This window comes from Wyeomyia smithii, chromosome 3, assembly GCF_029784165.1.
Source record: "Wyeomyia smithii strain HCP4-BCI-WySm-NY-G18 chromosome 3, ASM2978416v1, whole genome shotgun sequence".
Taxonomy (NCBI): Eukaryota; Metazoa; Arthropoda; class Insecta; order Diptera; family Culicidae; genus Wyeomyia; species Wyeomyia smithii.
Genome location: NC_073696.1, coordinates 257,700,783 through 257,719,726, shown reverse-complemented (window position 1 = coordinate 257,719,726; position 18,944 = coordinate 257,700,783). Strand labels below are relative to the sequence as shown.

Genomic DNA, 18,944 nt, shown 5'->3' with positions numbered 1-18,944 from the left:
ATTAAAACTACAAATTAGGTGAGAATTGAAGGGCAATTCTATTTTATGCCTTAAATAGGGTAAAGTACGTCAAGCTCAATAAGCAAAATTTAAGACCATTATGGTATTTAAAAAAATCATTGCAACGGATAAGCGGATCACAGCTCACAACTTTACCAAGAATTATTATCTATATTATGATCCTATATTGGCAGCCTGCTCTTGGTGTCAACATGAGATAATTACAAACGAAGATTTTAATCCCCATAACTAGACAGCATGAGTAACTAAACGTAACGCATCGTCCAAGACCTGATGACGGCTGGAATTCGCTAACGAGCAACCTCATTTTCCGATCTCATTCGCAGCCTATTATGCACTTTGCAGATGACCCCGGCGGTCGTTGTACAGAGTTTCCAGAGCGGCGGCAACTACGACTCGGGTTACCCTTCTTTGGCCTCAGCCTCAACTGTCCGTACACTAATGATGATTAATGAGGTACTGAGCTGAGACTGCTTGGAAAAATGGATAAAAAAGTTCATTTGCAGCAACTGTTTCTTTTTCTCAGCACAACTATTTAAAATCAAATAGCATCGTACTATTTTCTAATATTGAATCTGGTCTGGCCCTAGCAGTGATTGTACAGTACGGTAAAGACCTCATTTCTCTTAGAAGTGTTTTGACACCAGACCGGCACTCCATAGAGGCAAGTGTCGAACGTCAACGAACCGTGACGGACGAAACAAAAGTGCAAACCTGACACTATTTGTGGGGCCTGTAATGGCGTTATTTTAATCAGACAGAGAGCGCGGTAAAAAGATGCATTTTGTTGTGTGTTTGTGCGGCTAGCGGCTAGTGGTCATAAAGTACACTTGACGGCAAAGCTGTCACTCATGGTAAGCGCTGGTTTGCGAACTTTTTCTCCTAATGGATTTGTTGCGTTCGGCTTTAATCGATCGTTGTCTTCTCACCACATAGCACTATGACGATGACGAGCTATTACATAAAAGCATGGGTCAGCATTGTTTTTAGGACGTCGAAGGGATCGATGAGAAACGGCTGTAGCCGTATCATCTCAACTTTAGTTATAAATTTTTCGAGGTGATCTTCTCCATCACTTAATTTAGTTTTCCTAAACACTAATTTTATGAAATTTATTTTGGCTGCAACTTTTGAAGAGTTCTGCCGTTTTTTTAATGTCTTGATGAAATTAATGAATGTTTTTTACATGCATCAGAAAAAGGCTACTGGATTTTTATTAGGCCCAGATCAAAACCAACAAAATTTTGCTATAAATAATATGAAATAAATTTATTCTTCCGATGTTTACATGTATTATATTATATTAGCGGAATGCACGTAACTATCTTTGTAGTAATTCCAACTGATCCCTTATGCCACTGGCCAAGCAGCAATTCAGGCCCAGCGTTATCACCTCAAACAGAGTTATGACAAGTAAAACTCCTCCAAGAGCCTTCTGCGCGTCCGCGAGGAACCGCTCTACCACAATCTGGCATCCTTCTCCGATGATTTTGCAATCTACACTCGATTGCTCTCCGCAGCACGAACGGGGCACAGCATCCTGCCAATCCCGAAAAGAATTTCTACCACAGCAGTGGAATGTGCTTTGCACCCGATCGATTCTAGGGTCAACCGAGGTGGGATTGCTTAACTGTTTTTGGAAAGCCCGGTTTAAAAATGAAGCATAACGTTTGCTGTTATTTTCTATATTAATCAACATTTGTGTTGCTGCGGCTGTCTTGGCCAAGATCAGTACTATCAGCAGAAAAGCGTAAGTGAACATCAGCTGGGGCGACTGTTTAACCGTTCCAAAAAGTCCGAAAAAAGCTACGGCAGCCACTGTACATCCTAGGATCACAATCACTGTCGCTTCGGTAATCAAAATTTCCCCATTCTTGAATAACTCATTCACGGTATCGACTTTCCGGTGTATTACGATTCCGATGATAGCCAACGCGATGCCACATAGTAATAGAAACGAAATTAAAATTACCAGAACCAGTTTGGTTAACTTGAGGCCTACGGAGAGTACCATGACTTATGGAAAATTTCTTAGAAATATCTCTGTTTGCTATGACTATAAAATTTCGTACACGTTAAACTGAATTTTTTTTCTTTTAATTTTCACTTTTTCAGGGTATTCCGACTTGCCCGATTACTTTGGACACAATCCGAACTCGGTTGCCGGATATTGGCAGCTGGCGGTTGCCACACGTATGCAAGGAAGCGGTCACTACCAACAACAACAACAGCAGCAGTAACAACAATAACAATCCCAGCACTTGTGGAAACGGCGGTCTCGAGGGCGGAACCACCGGTAACTACAGTACCAACCTTACGACGGCGGCATCGGACGCGTTCTACCAGCCCCAGTCGCTGGGGGCGCTGTCCACCGTGACGGCATCGACCACCGTCACCAGCTGTGGATCGGCGACGGGAACAGCGACCACTCAGCAGCCCCTGCCGCAGCAGCATTTCCATCAATTGGTAGCACATCAGCAACAGCAGCAGCACCATCAGACCAGCCTACATAAGTTCTACAAGGCGCACAAGAAGATGCCGGCTTTCCGCGGACGGAGAGGCTGGTGTGGGTGTTTGCAGGTAAGAAATATTTTACCTAAATCGTCCAGTTTTCAATTTTTGATGCTGTACAGAACTTAAGACTTTATTAAAATCCTATTGTATTGTAAACAATCCTATTGTTAGCTTTTATTCATCACACTTGTCTTGGGTTGAGTCTGTAGATGATCGAAAAAAACCGTAAATTCCGAAATCCACGTAAAAAGACGCATCAATTCTGAGATCCGTGTAAAAAAATACACGGGAAAAAAACGCAAAAAAAGAGATTTCAGTGTATTAGAAACTAATACAAAGTATAGATTGGCCCATTATAATGAGAAAAGTGAATTTCGTTACCAGCATTATGAACCAATGTTTAGCAATGTATAGGAATGGTAGAAAAACGAAATTCAGTGCTAATATTTCGTAACTCGTTAAATACATTCCAATTTTTTGCAGTCCAATTTAGTTCGTTTGATAAAACGATGTTTTTCATAGACTGACATACGTTAGAAATCGATAAAAAATTGTAGACTGGTTCATAATACTGAGGTGATTCGGTAGGTTTATTGACTAATTTTTATCTATGTCAATGTATTCATTGTACGAGTCTTGCATTATGCGATTCACACGTTTGCTATGCGAAATAAGAGTAAAAGTTGTACGGAATGAGAGGACACATTGATTGATCAAGGTTTGAACTTGAGCGTGTATTATCTTTTGGATGAGCTCACAGATCAAAATCTCAACTTTAGGGTGGTTTGGTAGGACACAAATAATTTAGCCTTCACTTTGATGGCAACAGTTCTACTAATGGTCTGATACCGAACGAATAGTATTTGCTCAGGTTTGTCGGTCTTGGGCAGCCGTTCTCCAGTCTTCTCGAATTACCGCAGCTCGTGTGTCTTCCTCGATAGCGCACAACCATTAAGTGCAGATTCATGACCCTAAAGGATAACAGGCAGGATCAGTGTTACATAAAGAGCTAGTTTTTTGCGAGTCTGCAAGCTACGTAGTCCGTAAGAAGTCCTATTTGCAGCTGTAGCTCGCCATTTCGAAAAAATCCCCATCTAGATCACGAACACCACTAGTACTCCCACATTCCCCACTGTCAGCTCCCATGTACTTTTTTTGACAGAGTTGGTGATGAGCCATAATCTCGCTGTTACTCTCCTAATGGGTCTGAAGACCTCTTTCACAGCTCTATCGTTTATCCCGATTATATCGATGTCATTTGCATGGGTTCGTTTCTTTCCATGTTTGCTGTCAGCTACGAAAGCAACTGATGTCTTGCACGCTATTCGTGCGCATGATGTTGATTCATCCAGCGTCACTCGAATCAGCATAATCAGTTTCTTCGCAAATACATTATCTTTCACAGCTCATTTCGCTTGACTGAGTCGTACATCGCCTTGAAATCCACAACAGATTGTAAGTCTGTAGATTGTATTCACGGAAGTTATCCAGGACCTATCGCAGAGCAAAGATTTGATTCATCGGGGAAGTAATTCTCGATAATCAACCTGGTATTTACCAACAAAAGGTCTCAACCAAGAAGACCACTCTCAATCTCAAGAACAGTACACAGGCACTTCCCACATAGAATTCAGCATCGTGATGCCTCTATAATTTTTGTAGTTGAGTCAATGGCCCTTTTTATAGATAGATTCATAAAATGATCCAATGGATCTAGAGCGTATTTCCCGGGAGGTCCAATTTCCCGGGATTCACGATTCCCTGCAATTTTTTACTCAAATCTCGGGATCTCGAAAAATATTTTCTGCAATGAAAACTACTGGTAAATCAAATTAAAATTTTGCACTTTTGTCAATGTTGAGAAAGACTGTATAACCATTTGCAAATACGCCCTGAACAGTATGAATCATCTCTTTCACTACTTGTCTATGAATAGGCTCTTTGGAGTGCTAGTGGAATGTATGGGAAAATTTGTTTGGTTTTGAAAAGTTAATTTTTTGGCTGATAATAAATGCCCAGGAAGTGAAGCTTGATGCATTTAATATTTGGTCGCACAAAATGGTAGGTACATATTTTCGTCAAAAAAACACGTAGAGAAAAATTTTGTGATATCATTTTGCAGCAAATTTATTGACCTTTACAGGAAATACAGAGATCAAATTATTCGTCTGAGTTTCGGATGAATCCACGCACTTCTCGTTTATATCGCCCATCATCATTGCAAAGTGCAACTGTCAATTCGAGCCGCCATTTTCTTCCATCATCTATGTAAATCAGCTGGGTTTTTCTATACACTTTTCTTCAACTTGCTTTTGATTATCGCCCAATATTTTTCAGTTGGACGAAAATCTGGGCAGTTTGGTGGATTTTTCGATGATATCAAATCCATTCTCCTTGTACCAATCTATGACAGCTGTAGTGACAGCTGGCCAAGTCAGGCCGGAACTTCACCGGACCGTCAAATGATTGGATGAACGGCAAATTCCGCTCTTGGAGGCACTGTTCCTTGAACACTTGGCCATTCGTAGTTGATCCGGTGATGGAAACCTTTTTTTTTGCCACAGCTGCAGACCGCTGCCACACCATCAACTTCCAAGCGAACTTGTCAGCAGACACGAATTTGAATTTGAACCCCGACATCACCCTTGCGCTTGGACATATAGGATTTTTATCCCGGGAGCTACCCAAAAATTATTTTCACATATGTCTCATCGTCCATTGAAATGCAACCGCCGAATTTGGTCAAGACATTCTCATCAGCATCTTAGCGCGGCGTTTCGCAACGAGATTATGCTTGAGGGTCCTGTTCGGGTGCTTGCTGGTGTGGAACGACCGAAGACCTTCACGCCGACAGATTCGTCGCACAGTACTATAAGGTGACGAGAACTTCTTAGCCAAATCGCGCAGGGTGGTACCAGGGTGTATCCGAACTGCTCTGCAGACTTTCAATCGTAGCTGCTTGTCAATCGTTACACTTGTGCGGTTGCTGTGATCAGCGCGATCCAGCGTTTAAGTTTCATCAAATCGTTTCAGCACGCTGTTTACGGTTGATTTGGGGAAATTGAGGCACATCGCATTTTTTTACCTGAACACGTGTGCAAAATTTTCTTACGTTCTTCACGTTCCATTGTCGAAAACTTTTGACTCGCATTTGATAAAACTTTCACCAGCAACACAAACCTTCCTTATCATTCCGCTGTCATTGATTTCTCGTAATCGCCACTAGAGGCGCCACAATAGATAGGAAGCTGCGTCCAAATATCAGGTGAGTCTAACATTAGTTTACAAAATTTTCGAAATCGAAAGCATGTTATAAAAAAAATGTTTGGTATTCTCTCATTTTTTTTTTTTCATTGTTTTAATGCTTTTTTATGAAATTGAAGCATTGAATCATGTTTTCAACGGTTTCTCCTGTATGACAAAAAAGTTCAAATTAAACAAATCGCCGCTATTTTACTTTTTTGCCATTTTTCATTCATCCTGGGGAATCAAATTTTCATATATCCTGGGAAATCAAAAAACCACACATTAGGCCACTGCTCACCTCCCGCTTTCAGTAGTTGGGCCGGGATACCATCATTCTTAGCAGCTTTGCCATTTTTCAGCTCTCGAATCGCCTATTTAACCTCCGTCTGTATTGGTGATTCCACAGCTCCTCTGTCGCTATCAATTCCCATACTATTCCTGTTTCGCTCTTATTCATCCTCTCCATTCTTCAGTGCCGGTTTATCAGTAAGCAGGTTGCCGTGTTATTGCACATGGCCGACACAGGAAAGTGTTAGGCTTTGACATTGTTGACTGTTCTAAAGAACCCGACACCAAGCTGTGTCTACTATTTCTCTCGCAATGGTTTCGATGGCACCATGTATATTTTGACGTAGAACTACGTCTCTTAGTAAGTTCCGCTACATAGGGTGTAAAATGAAAATATAAAAACGAAAAATGGGACGAGATCCCTTTTTATGTGCTCATAAGTTGGCTACTTTTTAACAAATTTCTTTCGTTCTTGCAGCAATCGATTCGAAAATTATTCCACGCCCGCCCAAATACATAAAATTGTAATTTGATTATGCAAACTCTTGTGCGGTAATGGCGGATAGTGCAGGCAGCCCATTTTGACGATTCTGTAGGTCGGGATTTTAAATCGCAGTAACGGAGTGAAAAACATTAAACTTTAATAGACAGTTTTGTTTATTTTGATCCACGCATGCGCACGACGAAATTCAAATAACAAAACACCCTTTGTTTGTTGAAGTTGCTATGCTACGTTGCAGAATTTATATGTTTTCACTCCCTTACTGCGATTGAAAATTCCCTGACCTACAGAAAACATCAAAATGGACTGCGTGCACTGTTCGTGATCACCGCTCGTAGAAAGCTGGATTAAAAATTGTTAAGCCTTGATGAAACACTGATTTTGACCTCTGATTAGTCGCTCAATTTTCGTTTTCCGAAACACGGTCAACAGAATATCATACCTTCTTAACCGGGAATACGACTTTGGATTATATTACAGCCTGCTTCTGCTCAAACAACTCAATTTACTATCGGATGGTGCGACCGTCGGACATAATTCAGCAGCAGCAGTCCTCCAGTGGTCTACCTTGTTTTGGTAACAACGCAAGCGTTCTAGATCGCGGCAATAAAAATCTGCCGGCCATCTACTTTTCAGTTGTTGTCATAGTGCCTTATTCCCACTGTTGGAGTTACACACAGATGCGATCAGTATCATGACCGATTTAAAATTGAACAACCAATTGTCCTTTTTAGAACAAACAATGATTAGAGATTGATCATTTTTCAAGAGGTTTTATGCCACATAATGTCTATTCCTATTCAGTGATGCCGTTTTCATATGCGCAGACGCACGAAAGCATGCAGACGTTCACGATTTGTTGCGATAGGAGAAACGAAAATTGCGACTGATTAAATTGAGTCTGGCCCAATAAATAAAACACCTAACGAGTTTTTGCAGTTCATCTCAAGTTACATTGAAACCTCAGAGCCAAAAAACATTGATCTCGAGAACTGTTCTTATCAGGACAATCAAATGAATGATAAAAACGATGTTGAGTAGTTCTACGTCAGCCTCGCGGTCGTGGCTTTACACACAACATTTCCACAATTATTCTATGTTTTCTGCCCTCTCTTGCTGTCCTGCAATCCGTTGATCTAGCTCTGAATCTCTTCCTCTGTGCGAGATTTCAGCACGTTAGACAACCGTGCGCGGGTCTCACAAATGACGAGATATTGGCAAAGTCAACGGTCGGTTCCCGAAAAGCCCTAACATTTGTAACGTCCGAAAACAGTTGACCATCAATCAAAACATAGTCGATCTGGGAGCAGGCGTCCCCAACTGGGTGCCTCCAGATGTGCTTCCAAATATTTTAACGTGGAAAGTAGGTAGAACAGATGGCCATTCCTCTGGCCGTGGCAAAGTTTTTTCAGCCTCAGGCTATTATCATTGGTCGATTGATGAAGACTGTGTTGTGTTGGCATTTGATCGGAAGAAATCCTCTTTTTCGACCAGTGCGATTGCATCCTTGATAACGGGTTTTATGTCGTATTTTGAACTCGTTCTTGACGTCAACGGTTTTATAGTTAGCCGGTGCATAAGTGTTGATTAGACTGTAGTTTAAGAATTTACCCACAATTCTCAACACGCTTATAGGTCATCTAAGGGCTTCCAGCGGATCACTCTATTCTTATAATTACCCAACTCTACGAAACCAACGCCTCGTTCTGCAGCCTTACTGCCACTGTAGTAGATGTGGCTGAACGAAATGTTTTCAACCTAAGGCTTGTCTCCGCAATAATCCGAACACCCAAAAAGTAATTAAATACTCAAATAGCATTTTTCCTCTTTTTCTTTACTTTTCGAGCCTCAGTTCGGAATAGAAAAGTTCAGATTCCTCTTCTAAATCTTCTTCACCTTTCTGTACATATTAGGTATCCGCAAGACCAATATTTTTTTCTCTTCTTGGTTTCCTTTCGACACTCAAACGCTCAGAAAACCTTCTCAATACATCGCGAGACACTCTAGAACCAGTATTTAATTGTCCTCTTTGACGGTCATTCCGGATCTTTCGATGGGCGGAGAGTATTTTTTGGACTATGTCTTTTACTAGATAAACACTTTAACGTTTCTGGTTCCAAACCCACGTTAATTCGGAAATTCGTGAATTTTTTTTTGAATTAGCGCGGTATCGCGTAAAAGAACCGCGTTAATTAAAAAATCCGCGTAAAAAAAACCGCGTTAATTTAAAAATCCGCGTAAAACCTCGTAAAAAAAACCGCGTAAAAAAACCTGACTGTATAGACATTGGCGTAACTAAGGAAAAATCCTAGCGCGGGCTAATTCTCTATAGTTTTTATGCAAAAAAGGTATAGCAAGTTTATTTTTACTTTTTGTATTTCTCTTAAGTGAAGAAAAAACATGTAGAGATGGTTGTAGCTTTGCTTGTTTTTTTTTTGTCTAGAAAAGAATCGTTGCTTAATTTTATTATAGTACTTATTCATTTTGTTTTGTTCATGTTGTCCCTGGTTTGTCGCTTGTAGTGTATTTTATGTAATTGGATATATTTAATAGCTCCAGAAAACTCATTCAAGGCTTTTTCCTTTCCTACCTTTGTCTCTAGTGGATTGATCTGTTGGCATGTTTGAACTATTGATGCATACTTCAATATGCTTGTTTATGCATTGTTGGCAGATCAAGGCTTTACACTATCAGTTCATCTTTGCCAAAGCATCGCAAATGTTATTAATTAGTGTAGACAAGTCCATGACTGCAGCGATTCATCCGAGGGTTACCGCTTGAAGTCATGATATATTAATATCTCCTTCGATTACCGATAATCTTATATGGTAAAATGCACTTCCTTGTAGGTAATACAATACGAACAATCTCCCATGGCCCACTGCGCCAAAGAACTTTCAAGTTCAAGCTTTGCGTCGATCCGCTGACACCCTGAAGGGTTGAAGAGGTTAACTCTTCATGAAGTACAACAGCACAGCAACAGCTTTGTGATCCCTGACAAAGCTACTTAATGCGGCGATTGTGTAATCCTTGGTGGCGCGGCCAAACCAATACGGTATGAAGCTCGTGGCGATAGTGCGAAACATGTCCAATAATGCACTCTCTTTTGCTGCGTCTGTCTGGGCAAGGAACAACCTTCGCGTTTCTCTCCATCTTCAGACATCTTCAGCGCCATTTATCCTACCCAACGTCGAATCATTGGGTCAGGCATATGTCAGTCATTATAGCAGACATAAGGTATGCAAATAAATTCGCGCGCCGGTAATGCGCACCGTTTATGCGTCGCTAATTTACCGCTGAACGCGCAAAAGCGGTGTGATTATTATTTAGTGCGAAAATGTGTGCGCCAATCTGCGACAAGGCAACGGGTCAGGTTTCCTCTCGGTCTCTCTCGTACATCCTCCCCTCGCAATTACTGCGCACGTGTGACATAATCAATGTTGAATCAATTTTTTTCACACGCCGCTCATAATTCCCAACGCGTTTTGTAGATATGAGCTAATGATCTTTGGTAGATTAACCCAAAACGGGTGGTTCGATGCAATTACGGAGTTTCGCATTTGTGGACTCTTAGGTTAGTATCTTCGAAATTGTTTTTTTTTCTCTGTATTGTCTCTCAGGGGATAAATAATTATACTTAAAATGGATAGTTGACACAATTAGTTTTTTTTTTTTTCAATTATCTAAGGATTTGTAGAATTGTATCGTATATTGTATATTATCGAACCAAGTATTTGTCGAAATGATAATGAATCATGTAATTCAATGATATGTCCTGCGATTGGCTTCTCATCACAAGGAAATAAAAATTTTCCATTTCAACGCGGAATATTAGAAAGGTTTCGAACGGATGCGAAGCCGTTACTAGAGCATTACAGCATCGGTGGTCGATTTGATAATTCCTAGCTTCATAACGTTTCCTTTTGCATACCAGCAGCTGGGGAGTCGCAATGTGAGATCGATTTCGATATTTCCGCGAGTGATGATTGCAGATCATGCGTGGCCTGCCACACGTTAAACGAATTCAATTCAAGAGAGGCAATTCAGCCCCCCTAATCAGCAGCTCGTGCCACTGAGGGCCCAACAGTCGAACGCATTTGTTTTTAACGAACCCTTGATCGAAGCCAAGAAGAAAACAAAAAAGGTCGATACTATCGACAGTGATTGAAACGTAATCGAAAATTATACACTTCGTTTCACATGCGTGATTAAATTGTGCACATAATTTGGTACTTTAGAAAAGGTACTTTTTCGATCATCTAACTTCTTATGGTATGAAGGAAATGAATATTTAATTCAGCACTATTTCTAGTTTAATTGACACGAGTAGACTCGTAGTAAGCGTGGACGGTGTGAGAAGCATATCATGTTGACAAATAATATTTTCATTCGATAAACAAAGTAGTTTTTCGAATGTTTCAAACTTGTCGTAGAAAAAATGTTGAAAAAACTGTGGCAAATAATCGAACACCAGTTGTTCCAGGTTTTTCTTCCCATTTAAATTTTTCACGAACTAAAATGAATATATTTCTTCATTTATTTCCAGGATGACGAACCGCCCGAAATCTGCGTCGTCGAGGGTGTCTTCTCGCTGCAAACCCTCACACCCACCCAGCCGATGCCAGCAATGGACGAGCTGGACAGTAAGTTTGCCGAACTCGTGGAGGAACTCGATCTCACCGCACCAAACAAGGCCGCGATGCTCGGTCTGCCGCCGCAGAAAAAGTGGCAAATCTACTGCTCAAGAAAGAGCCCACTGGATGCGACCGGCCCGAATGGGGCACCGCTACCGGGAGCCACAATGCCTCCCACTTCCGAACACTACATCGAACGGCTGAAGGATATGGCCGTACAGCTGAAGGCATCCGCGCCGGATGATTCGCCCTCGCATGAGTACAGTCCGAAAATTGAATCTCACACGGCCCTCTTCGATGCGCTGAAGACGGCCCTGCGAACCTCAGCGCACAGTTTTGTTATAAGGTTCATTGAACTGCAGGGTTTACCGGCACTGCTGGAGCTCCTGCAAGCTCTGGACATCCGAGTGGCCAACAGCCCACTGCACACTAGTCTGATCGGGTGCATCAAGGCGTTGATGAACAACTCGGTATGTAATTGGTCATGTTATCCTTTCTTCTAGAAAAAAAAACAATATCACTTTCCTTACAGACTGGTCGTTCGCACGTTCTAGCACATCCCACCGGCATCGACACGATTGCCCGTTCGTTGGCGGCAGACAACATCAAGACTAAGATTGCCGCGCTGGAAATTCTCGGTGCCGTCTGCCTCGTTCCAGGTGGCCACAAAAAGGTCCTGACGGCAATGCTCAACTACCAGGAGTACGCTGCCGAACGTGTCCGGTTTCAAGGCATTGTAAACGATCTCGACAAATCGACCGGAGCGTACAGGGACGACGTGAATCTCAAAACAGCCATCATGTCCTTCATCAATGCCGTACTGAACTACGGTCCGGGACAGGAGAATCTCGAATTTAGGTTGCATCTGCGTTACGAGTTTTTGATGCTCGGTATTCAACCGGTGATTGACAAACTGCGGAAGCACGAGAACGAAACGTTAAATCGACATTTGGATTTCTTCGAGATGGTGAGAAACGAAGACGAGAAGGAGCTTGCGAGAAAGTTTGGCCATGAGCACGTTGATACGAAAAGCGCGAACGCCATGTTCGATCTGCTCAGGCGAAAATTGAGTCACTCGACAGCGTATCCTCATTTGCTAAGCCTTTTACAGCACATGTTGATGCTTCCACACACGGGGCCAAACGCACAACACTGGTTGATGTTCGATCGGGTGGTCCAGCAGATCGTTCTGCAGCAAGAAGAACGTCCTCCCAGTGAAATTGATCCCGACCAAGACAAAACTTCGGAGTTATCTTTAAAGATTCAAGACCCAGATATAGCACCATTAAAAATCGATGTCAAGAAAATAGTCAAACTTTTAGTCAAAGAAGAAGAATTGGTTGCCGCACGGACGCGCGCCGAAGATTTGGAACGAGAAAACTGCGAAATCAACGGTAAGCTGGCCAAAAAAGAGCAGGAACTCGACCTGCGAACGCAGGAAAAAGAAGATCTGGAAACTTCGCTCGCTCGTATGCGAGAACGACTCGAGAAGGAAAGCTCAAACCACTCGCAAGCCGTACAGCGTGCGTTGAATGCTGAAATGCGTGTCGAAGATCTCCAGCATCGGTATGTAAGTGAACAGCAGGAACGGGTTCGTCTGGAGCGCCTAGTCACCGAAGGAAGCATTCCGGACGATCAAAAAGTCGCTGGTCTGCAAGGCTGCAATGGTCAGGTTTCCCCTCCTCCGCCACCTCCCCCGTGTAAACTTCCTCCTCCACCGCCACCGATGATGGCCCCTCCACGGCCACCACCAGCTCCGGGTGGTATGCCAAAGGTCGCAAACCATAACGTTTCCAGTCAACCAGCACCACCGAAAGCGGAAGCTCCCAAGAAGAATGTCCCCCAGCCAGCCAATCCACTGAAGAGCTTCAACTGGTCCAAACTGCCCGACAGTAAGCTGCAAGGAACTGTCTGGAGTGAGTTGGACGATAGCAAGTGGTACAACAGCATCGAACTAGAATCGATCGATAAGTTGTTCTCGGCTTACCAGAAAAATGGCGTTGCGGTAAGTTCAATAACATATATTTTCTTTCCACACCCTCAAGCTTTATTTACTCGTACAAATTTTGAGTTCGTTTTTAAACTAAAACTGGCGAGAACCCTAGTATAATTTCCCGTTCCAGAACGATGGTTCCATCGAGGATCTTCGTTTGATCGGCAAGAACAAGGCGAAAATTCTGTCGGTGATTGACGGCCGGCGGGCGCAGAACTGCACAATTCTTCTCAGCAAGCTGAAGATGACGGATGAGGAGATCTCAAAGTAAATCACAGTCAAGATCAAATTGTACGCATGAAATGAAATTGTGTTCTTCTTTTTAAAACAGGGCCATTTTGTCGATGGATTCGAACGAGCAACTACCGATTGACATGGTTGAGCAGCTGCTTAAATTTACGCCATCGGCCGAGGAGCGTGCCCTGCTGGACGAACATTCCGAGGATATTGATTCGCTAGCAAGAGCGGATCGGTTTCTGTACGAAATTTCGAAGTAAGCTGATATAAAATCGATGCTGGTATGGCACGTTTAACCCACTTAATCTTTATTCCAGAATACCTCACTACGAACAAAGACTGCGGAGTCTGCACTATAAGAAGCGCTTCCAGGTGACGGTGAACGACTTGTCACCACGGATTGCCAATGTGATGGAAGCATCACGAGAGGTAGCCCGCTCGCGTCGTCTTCGCAAGCTATTAGAGCTAGTGCTGGCGTTAGGAAACTACATGAACCGTGGTGCCCGTGGTAATGCTTCCGGTTTTCGGCTCGCCTCGCTGAATCGACTGGCGGATACGAAGAGCAGTGCCGCCAAGGGGACTACACTTTTGCACTATCTGGTACAGATTATCGAGAAGAAGTTTAAGGATATTCTGCTGCTAGAGGAAGACCTCCCGCACGTGAAGGAAGCGTCCAAGGTTTCACTCGGTGAAATGGATAAAGACATATCGATGTTGCGGGCCGGTCTGGCGGAGGTGAATCGAGAAATCGAGTTTCACCGAAGCAGTGGCGTTCCGCAGTCTGGCGATCGTTTCCTGCCGGTGATGCGGGAATTCCATGCCCAAGCGTCGGTACGATTCGCCGAGCTAGAGGATCAGTTCCAAGATATGAAGACGAGGTGCGTACTGTTGCTGTTTTTTGATTTACTTCACTCTATGGCATTTTTGTTTTAGGTTCGATCGAGCGGTGCGATTATTCGGGGAGGATGGTTCGGTTGTGCAACCAGACGAGTTTTTCGGAATTTTCGACGGTTTCCTTTCGGCACTGATTGAAGCCAAGCAGGATAACGAGAATTTCCGGCGTCGTCAAGAAGAAGAAGAGAAGCGAGCCAAACAAGAGGCGGAGGTAAGTGGGATGCAGTTTATTAAAATATAGTAATTATAAGCTTTTCGATGCAATCGATTATCTGACTCTACTGCAATGTAATTGAGGGCTTTAATGTAATGTATGGAAAAAAATTGACCGCGTTTTAATGACAGGGCAATACTTCTCGTAAAAGACCAAATCCCAGTTTAATTGGACTTCTGGCAATGGTACCTGGAAGAGGTCGGATTTTTACTTTTAATCGATAAATCTTTCAAAAAAATACTTTCTGGGAGAGTAACTCGTTTCCAACTCGAAAAATTCCATCAATAGGATTTCTGAAAATGTACATTCATTTTCATTTCATTTATTATTTTTCATTATTTTTTTTTATTTTCTCATAAATGAAAACATGCTTCAAAATTATGAAAGCTATGATTTATCCTTTCCTGTCAGCATTCATTCTGATTGTATTGCAGGTACAACTCGTAATTGTCAGTGATAAGTGAATCAAAGCGCATATTGTTCAATAAAAGCCTGACCACCTCCATTACAGCTCAAGCTCCTCGATAAAACATACGGAGAGTGCCCGAAACACCACGTTTGCATTAAAATAATTCTGAATGGTGACAAAGAAAAACAAAGCAGATAAATGATTGCGATAAATTTTACATGGAAGCAGGGGCAGATTAACGCGAAGGCAAAGTAGGCTTGCACGTCATTCATCAGAGGGCGCCAAATATGTGGACGAAAAAATTTAAAAAATGAAAACTCCAATTTAATAATTAAAATGTTCGGCAGTTTTAGTTGACTATATTATTCTAGACTGCTATTTCTCAAAACTAGCAAGTAAATAAAAAAATGTAAGATAACATCGGGAATGGACTTGAACGGACAAATACGAATTTAGGCAAACGTTAACATCGTGAAGAGTCAGCTTATCGGTCCGAATAGGTTGTACTGAATGTTCCTCAGCTCAAAAATTTCAAAAAATGAGTCCAGAAAGTCGATTTTTTCCGTTTTTTAGATAATACCACTTGACGTTTTTAGTATTTTTAAGACATTCGGCATCCAAAAAAAAAATTTTTTCGGTATCAAAAATTTCATGAACTAGTGTGCATTTTTTTCACTGGTCGAAAAGTTGAAGCTTTGACCACTTTGTTCGTTTTATTTATCAATCCCTCCTCAGTTTTTGCGACAAAATTGTTGGAGTAGTTATTACGCTTCAGGTTTGCCGACTTGGGTATCACATTGATATTTAGCCGCTCCATCTCCACCAACGATCGCTTCGAATAGTCGGCCGACGCCAGATCCGGCCAAAACACCGCGTGTTCGCCCTCATGGTATTTGTTGATAAACGACGCAGCTTCCAGGAGGCACCTCGTACTACAAATTTCCCCGTTCACGTTCAGTCCGGAGCTAAAGAAGAGAGGCTTTGACATCTATTTCTAGCTGATTGTCAGCTACAGCAGCATCTTCTTGGGGAACTTGATGTGTGAAATGAACTTCAGCTCGGAGCTCACCTCTTTCGTGGGGGAATTAAAACACCAAGTGCCCTGCCATTCGACCACCGGGAAAATCGGCTTGACTATCTTATTCAGACGCTGACGCTGCGTCATTGTCTGCAGTTCCGAGACCAGTGGACAAGACTGCCGCATCCTGACATGTTCTTTTCACTGTTTGGTTTGGTTGTCGGAACCGGGTTTTCTTCCAATGTTATCATTGATGTCCAGTAGTACCAAGATATTGGAACGGGCGTATCCGGCTTCCACAAAGTGCAGCACCATGTCCGTTTTCGACTAGCCGGGGTATCGTCCTTTTAACGCGCACACTTCTAAAAGGAGTAGCTTCGATGTTTTCGCCAATACGGTTAGAGTTCGACTGATACTTACTTTACTTTCTTACTTTGTTGGCTAACGGACCGTCCACTAGTCTAGGGCCGAACGAATTAGAGATGTCTAGCTTCTTCTGTCTTGGGCAGCCGTTCTCCAGTCTCCTCGTACACCAGCAGATCGTGCATCTTCTTCCACCGCGAACATCCGCCGCATGCGAGGCTTACCAAGGATTCGACGGCCTCTTTCTGGTTCTCTACTGAAGATAGTTTTGGCGACTCTCTCGTCAGGCATTCTGGCTACATGTCCAGCCTACTGAAGCCTGCCCCGCTGTATTACCTTCACTGGTGCTTATTACGGGATTCACTTTACGATGAAAACAGAGTGGAGTGAACAAAATCCTATTACGGGACTCACGTAAGTGAGAAAAGCGATCAAATTTTCATTTTTTTTGCCCAGTGAAAAAAAATGCAAATTAGTTCAGGAAATTTTCGATACCGTAAAAAACAATTTTTTGATGCCGAATGTCTCAGAAATGCAGAACACGTCAAGATCAGGGAAAACGGGAAAAACGACTTTCTGGGACTCAGACATTTTTGAGCTGGGAAACAATCTCATTTCACTTGTCCTATTCTCAATTTCACTTCACTGTCAATCTTACTCCACGGAGGTGATTTTGTCATCTCACTTGAGGTGGAATCGGGAATAGGTCTAAAAAAGTGAAGTGAGCGTGAGAGTGAAATATATTTCACCGTGAAGTGACTCCCGTAATAAGCACCACTATATCAGCATGTTTGTATATCTGGTACAACTCGTGATTCATGCGTCTGCGCCACACTCCATTTTCCAGTTTACCGCCAAGTATCAATCGCAGTACTTTACGCTCAAAAACTCCGAGCACTCGTCGATCAGCTTCCTTCAGCGTCCATGCTTCATGTCCATAAAGGGCCACCGGAAGTATCAGCGTCCTATACAGCGCTAGTTTTGTGCGAGTTTGCAAGCTACGGAACCTTAGCTGGTTACGTAGTCCGTAGAAGGCCCTGTTCGCAGTTGCAACTCGTCGTTTCACTTCACGGCTCATATCGTTGTCACATGTCACAAGCGGACCAAGATAAACGAATTCGTCAACCACTTCAAATCGTTCTCCATCTATCTCCACCTCAGCACTAACACCACGGGAACTCCCACGCCCCTGCCAGCTACCATGTACTTCGTTTTGGCAGAGTTAATGACAAGTCCCAATCTTGCTACTTCCCCGTTGAAAGGTACGAAGGCCTTCTCCACGGCCCTACGGTTGATACCGATGATATCGATGTCATCCGCAAAACCAAGAAGCATGTGAGATTTCGTGATGATTGTATAGTTTCTTTCCACGTTTTCTCTTCGTACTGCACCTTCAAGGGCGATGTTGAATAGTAAGTTAGAAAGCGCATAATCCTGCTTCAGCCCATCCAACGTTACGAACGCGGCTGATGTCTCCGCACGTATGATTTCGATCCCTCCAGCGTCATACGGCTCAGCTTAATTAGTTTCGCCGGGAAACCGTGTTCCATTATGATCTGCCACAGCTCGTTTCTTTTCACTGAGTCGTATGCCGCCTTGAAATCCACAAACAGATGGTGAAGTCGGTAAGTTGTACTCCCGGAACTTATCGAGGATCTGTCGCAGGGTGAAGATTTGATCCATCATGGAACGCCTCTGTCGAGAACCAGCCTAGTATTCGCCAACAAAGGATTCATAGCACACTCCGCAATTAGATTTCACATTGCATTCCTGTAAGTTAAGGCCGGTTCTCAGACTCTCTTGTACGATTTTCTCCACAGCTTGCTCATCTCGATGGCTCACAATTGGTTCTATTGAACAAAACAGAACATCCCTCGTCGGTCAGTCGGCTTACCGACAGATGATCTCCTGCCAACGCTTGAACATGGCACACCTGCTTGACGGCCACAGGCACCTCCTTTCTGTTTCCCTTCAGCAAACGAAATCTGCTCGAATCAACACCTAACGTTGCGGTCTGCTTGCCATCAGGCAGGCCAATCGTAGAATGTATTTTCGTTACGTTTTCCAGAAGCGGTGCGTCACTGGTCATATGAGATGTCAAGCGACTGTGCGAAGGGGGGGTGTCCAGCTTCCGGAGAAGTAGACGTACCTTCGCCGCATCATTCAGCTGGCCTGCATCGTTCTTGGAGAGGTCCTGGGAGCGGTTAAACCAGCGTCCAAACGTAACTCCGTTTTCTTCGTCGAAGACATACTCGGTGATGTTCGGTGAAAAAGACTCCAAAATCTGCTCCGGGGTTTGATACTGAGGCTGCTGCAGCTGAGCCGCCATCTGCTGTAAAAGTTGGACCATCTTGTGAATCATATCTTGAATTCCCGGTTGCGGCTGCTGATCAACTCCATCTTCTGCCATGTTCGTTGATTCTTCAGATCCTCGTCGCCAAAATGATATGTCGAAAGGTTCAAATGAACTTAAGAGTTTTTACTAAAGAACATCTATTCATATTCGAGGTTGGACGGAAAATAATCGATATTTCTGACTCTGACGTCAAGGACAACTTTTCACCGGTTGCCTTGATGTAACAATCACTAAACACTAGTATTTATTTCTATT

At 43.0% G+C, this 18,944-nt stretch overlaps 2 protein-coding genes across 3 annotated transcripts in view; one reads left to right on the top strand and one right to left on the bottom strand.

Annotated features, from left to right (window-relative positions):
• LOC129727608 (disheveled-associated activator of morphogenesis 1) overlaps window positions 1-18,944 on the top strand; it is a 138,152-nt gene that overhangs the window by 117,063 nt on the left and 2,145 nt on the right. Inside the window, exons 2-8 of one of the 2 annotated variants that reach the window (XM_055685600.1) lie at window positions 2,137-2,601; window positions 11,118-11,675; window positions 11,738-13,210; window positions 13,329-13,465; window positions 13,530-13,691; window positions 13,753-14,313; window positions 14,369-14,540. In XM_055685600.1, coding sequence (XP_055541575.1) covers window positions 2,137-2,601; window positions 11,118-11,675; window positions 11,738-13,210; window positions 13,329-13,465; window positions 13,530-13,691; window positions 13,753-14,313; window positions 14,369-14,540 — 3,528 coding nt within the window. Of the gene's footprint in view, window positions 1-2,136; window positions 2,602-11,117; window positions 11,676-11,737; window positions 13,211-13,310; window positions 13,466-13,529; window positions 13,692-13,752; window positions 14,314-14,368; window positions 14,541-18,944 lie in introns of both variants that reach the window. The other variant, XM_055685599.1, reaches the window with a different exon arrangement.
• LOC129727619 (23 kDa integral membrane protein-like) lies at window positions 1,302-2,066 on the bottom strand. Its single transcript, XM_055685617.1, has one exon. The coding sequence runs from the start codon at window positions 2,033-2,035 to the stop codon at window positions 1,343-1,345; it is 693 nt and encodes a 230-aa protein (XP_055541592.1). The 5' UTR covers window positions 2,036-2,066; the 3' UTR covers window positions 1,302-1,342.

What these genes read in the sequence shown, in the direction of transcription:
- LOC129727619 (XM_055685617.1), bottom strand. Translation starts at nt 2,035, where the DNA reads ATGGTACTCTCCGTAGGCCTCAAGTTAACCAAACTGGTTCTGGTAATT.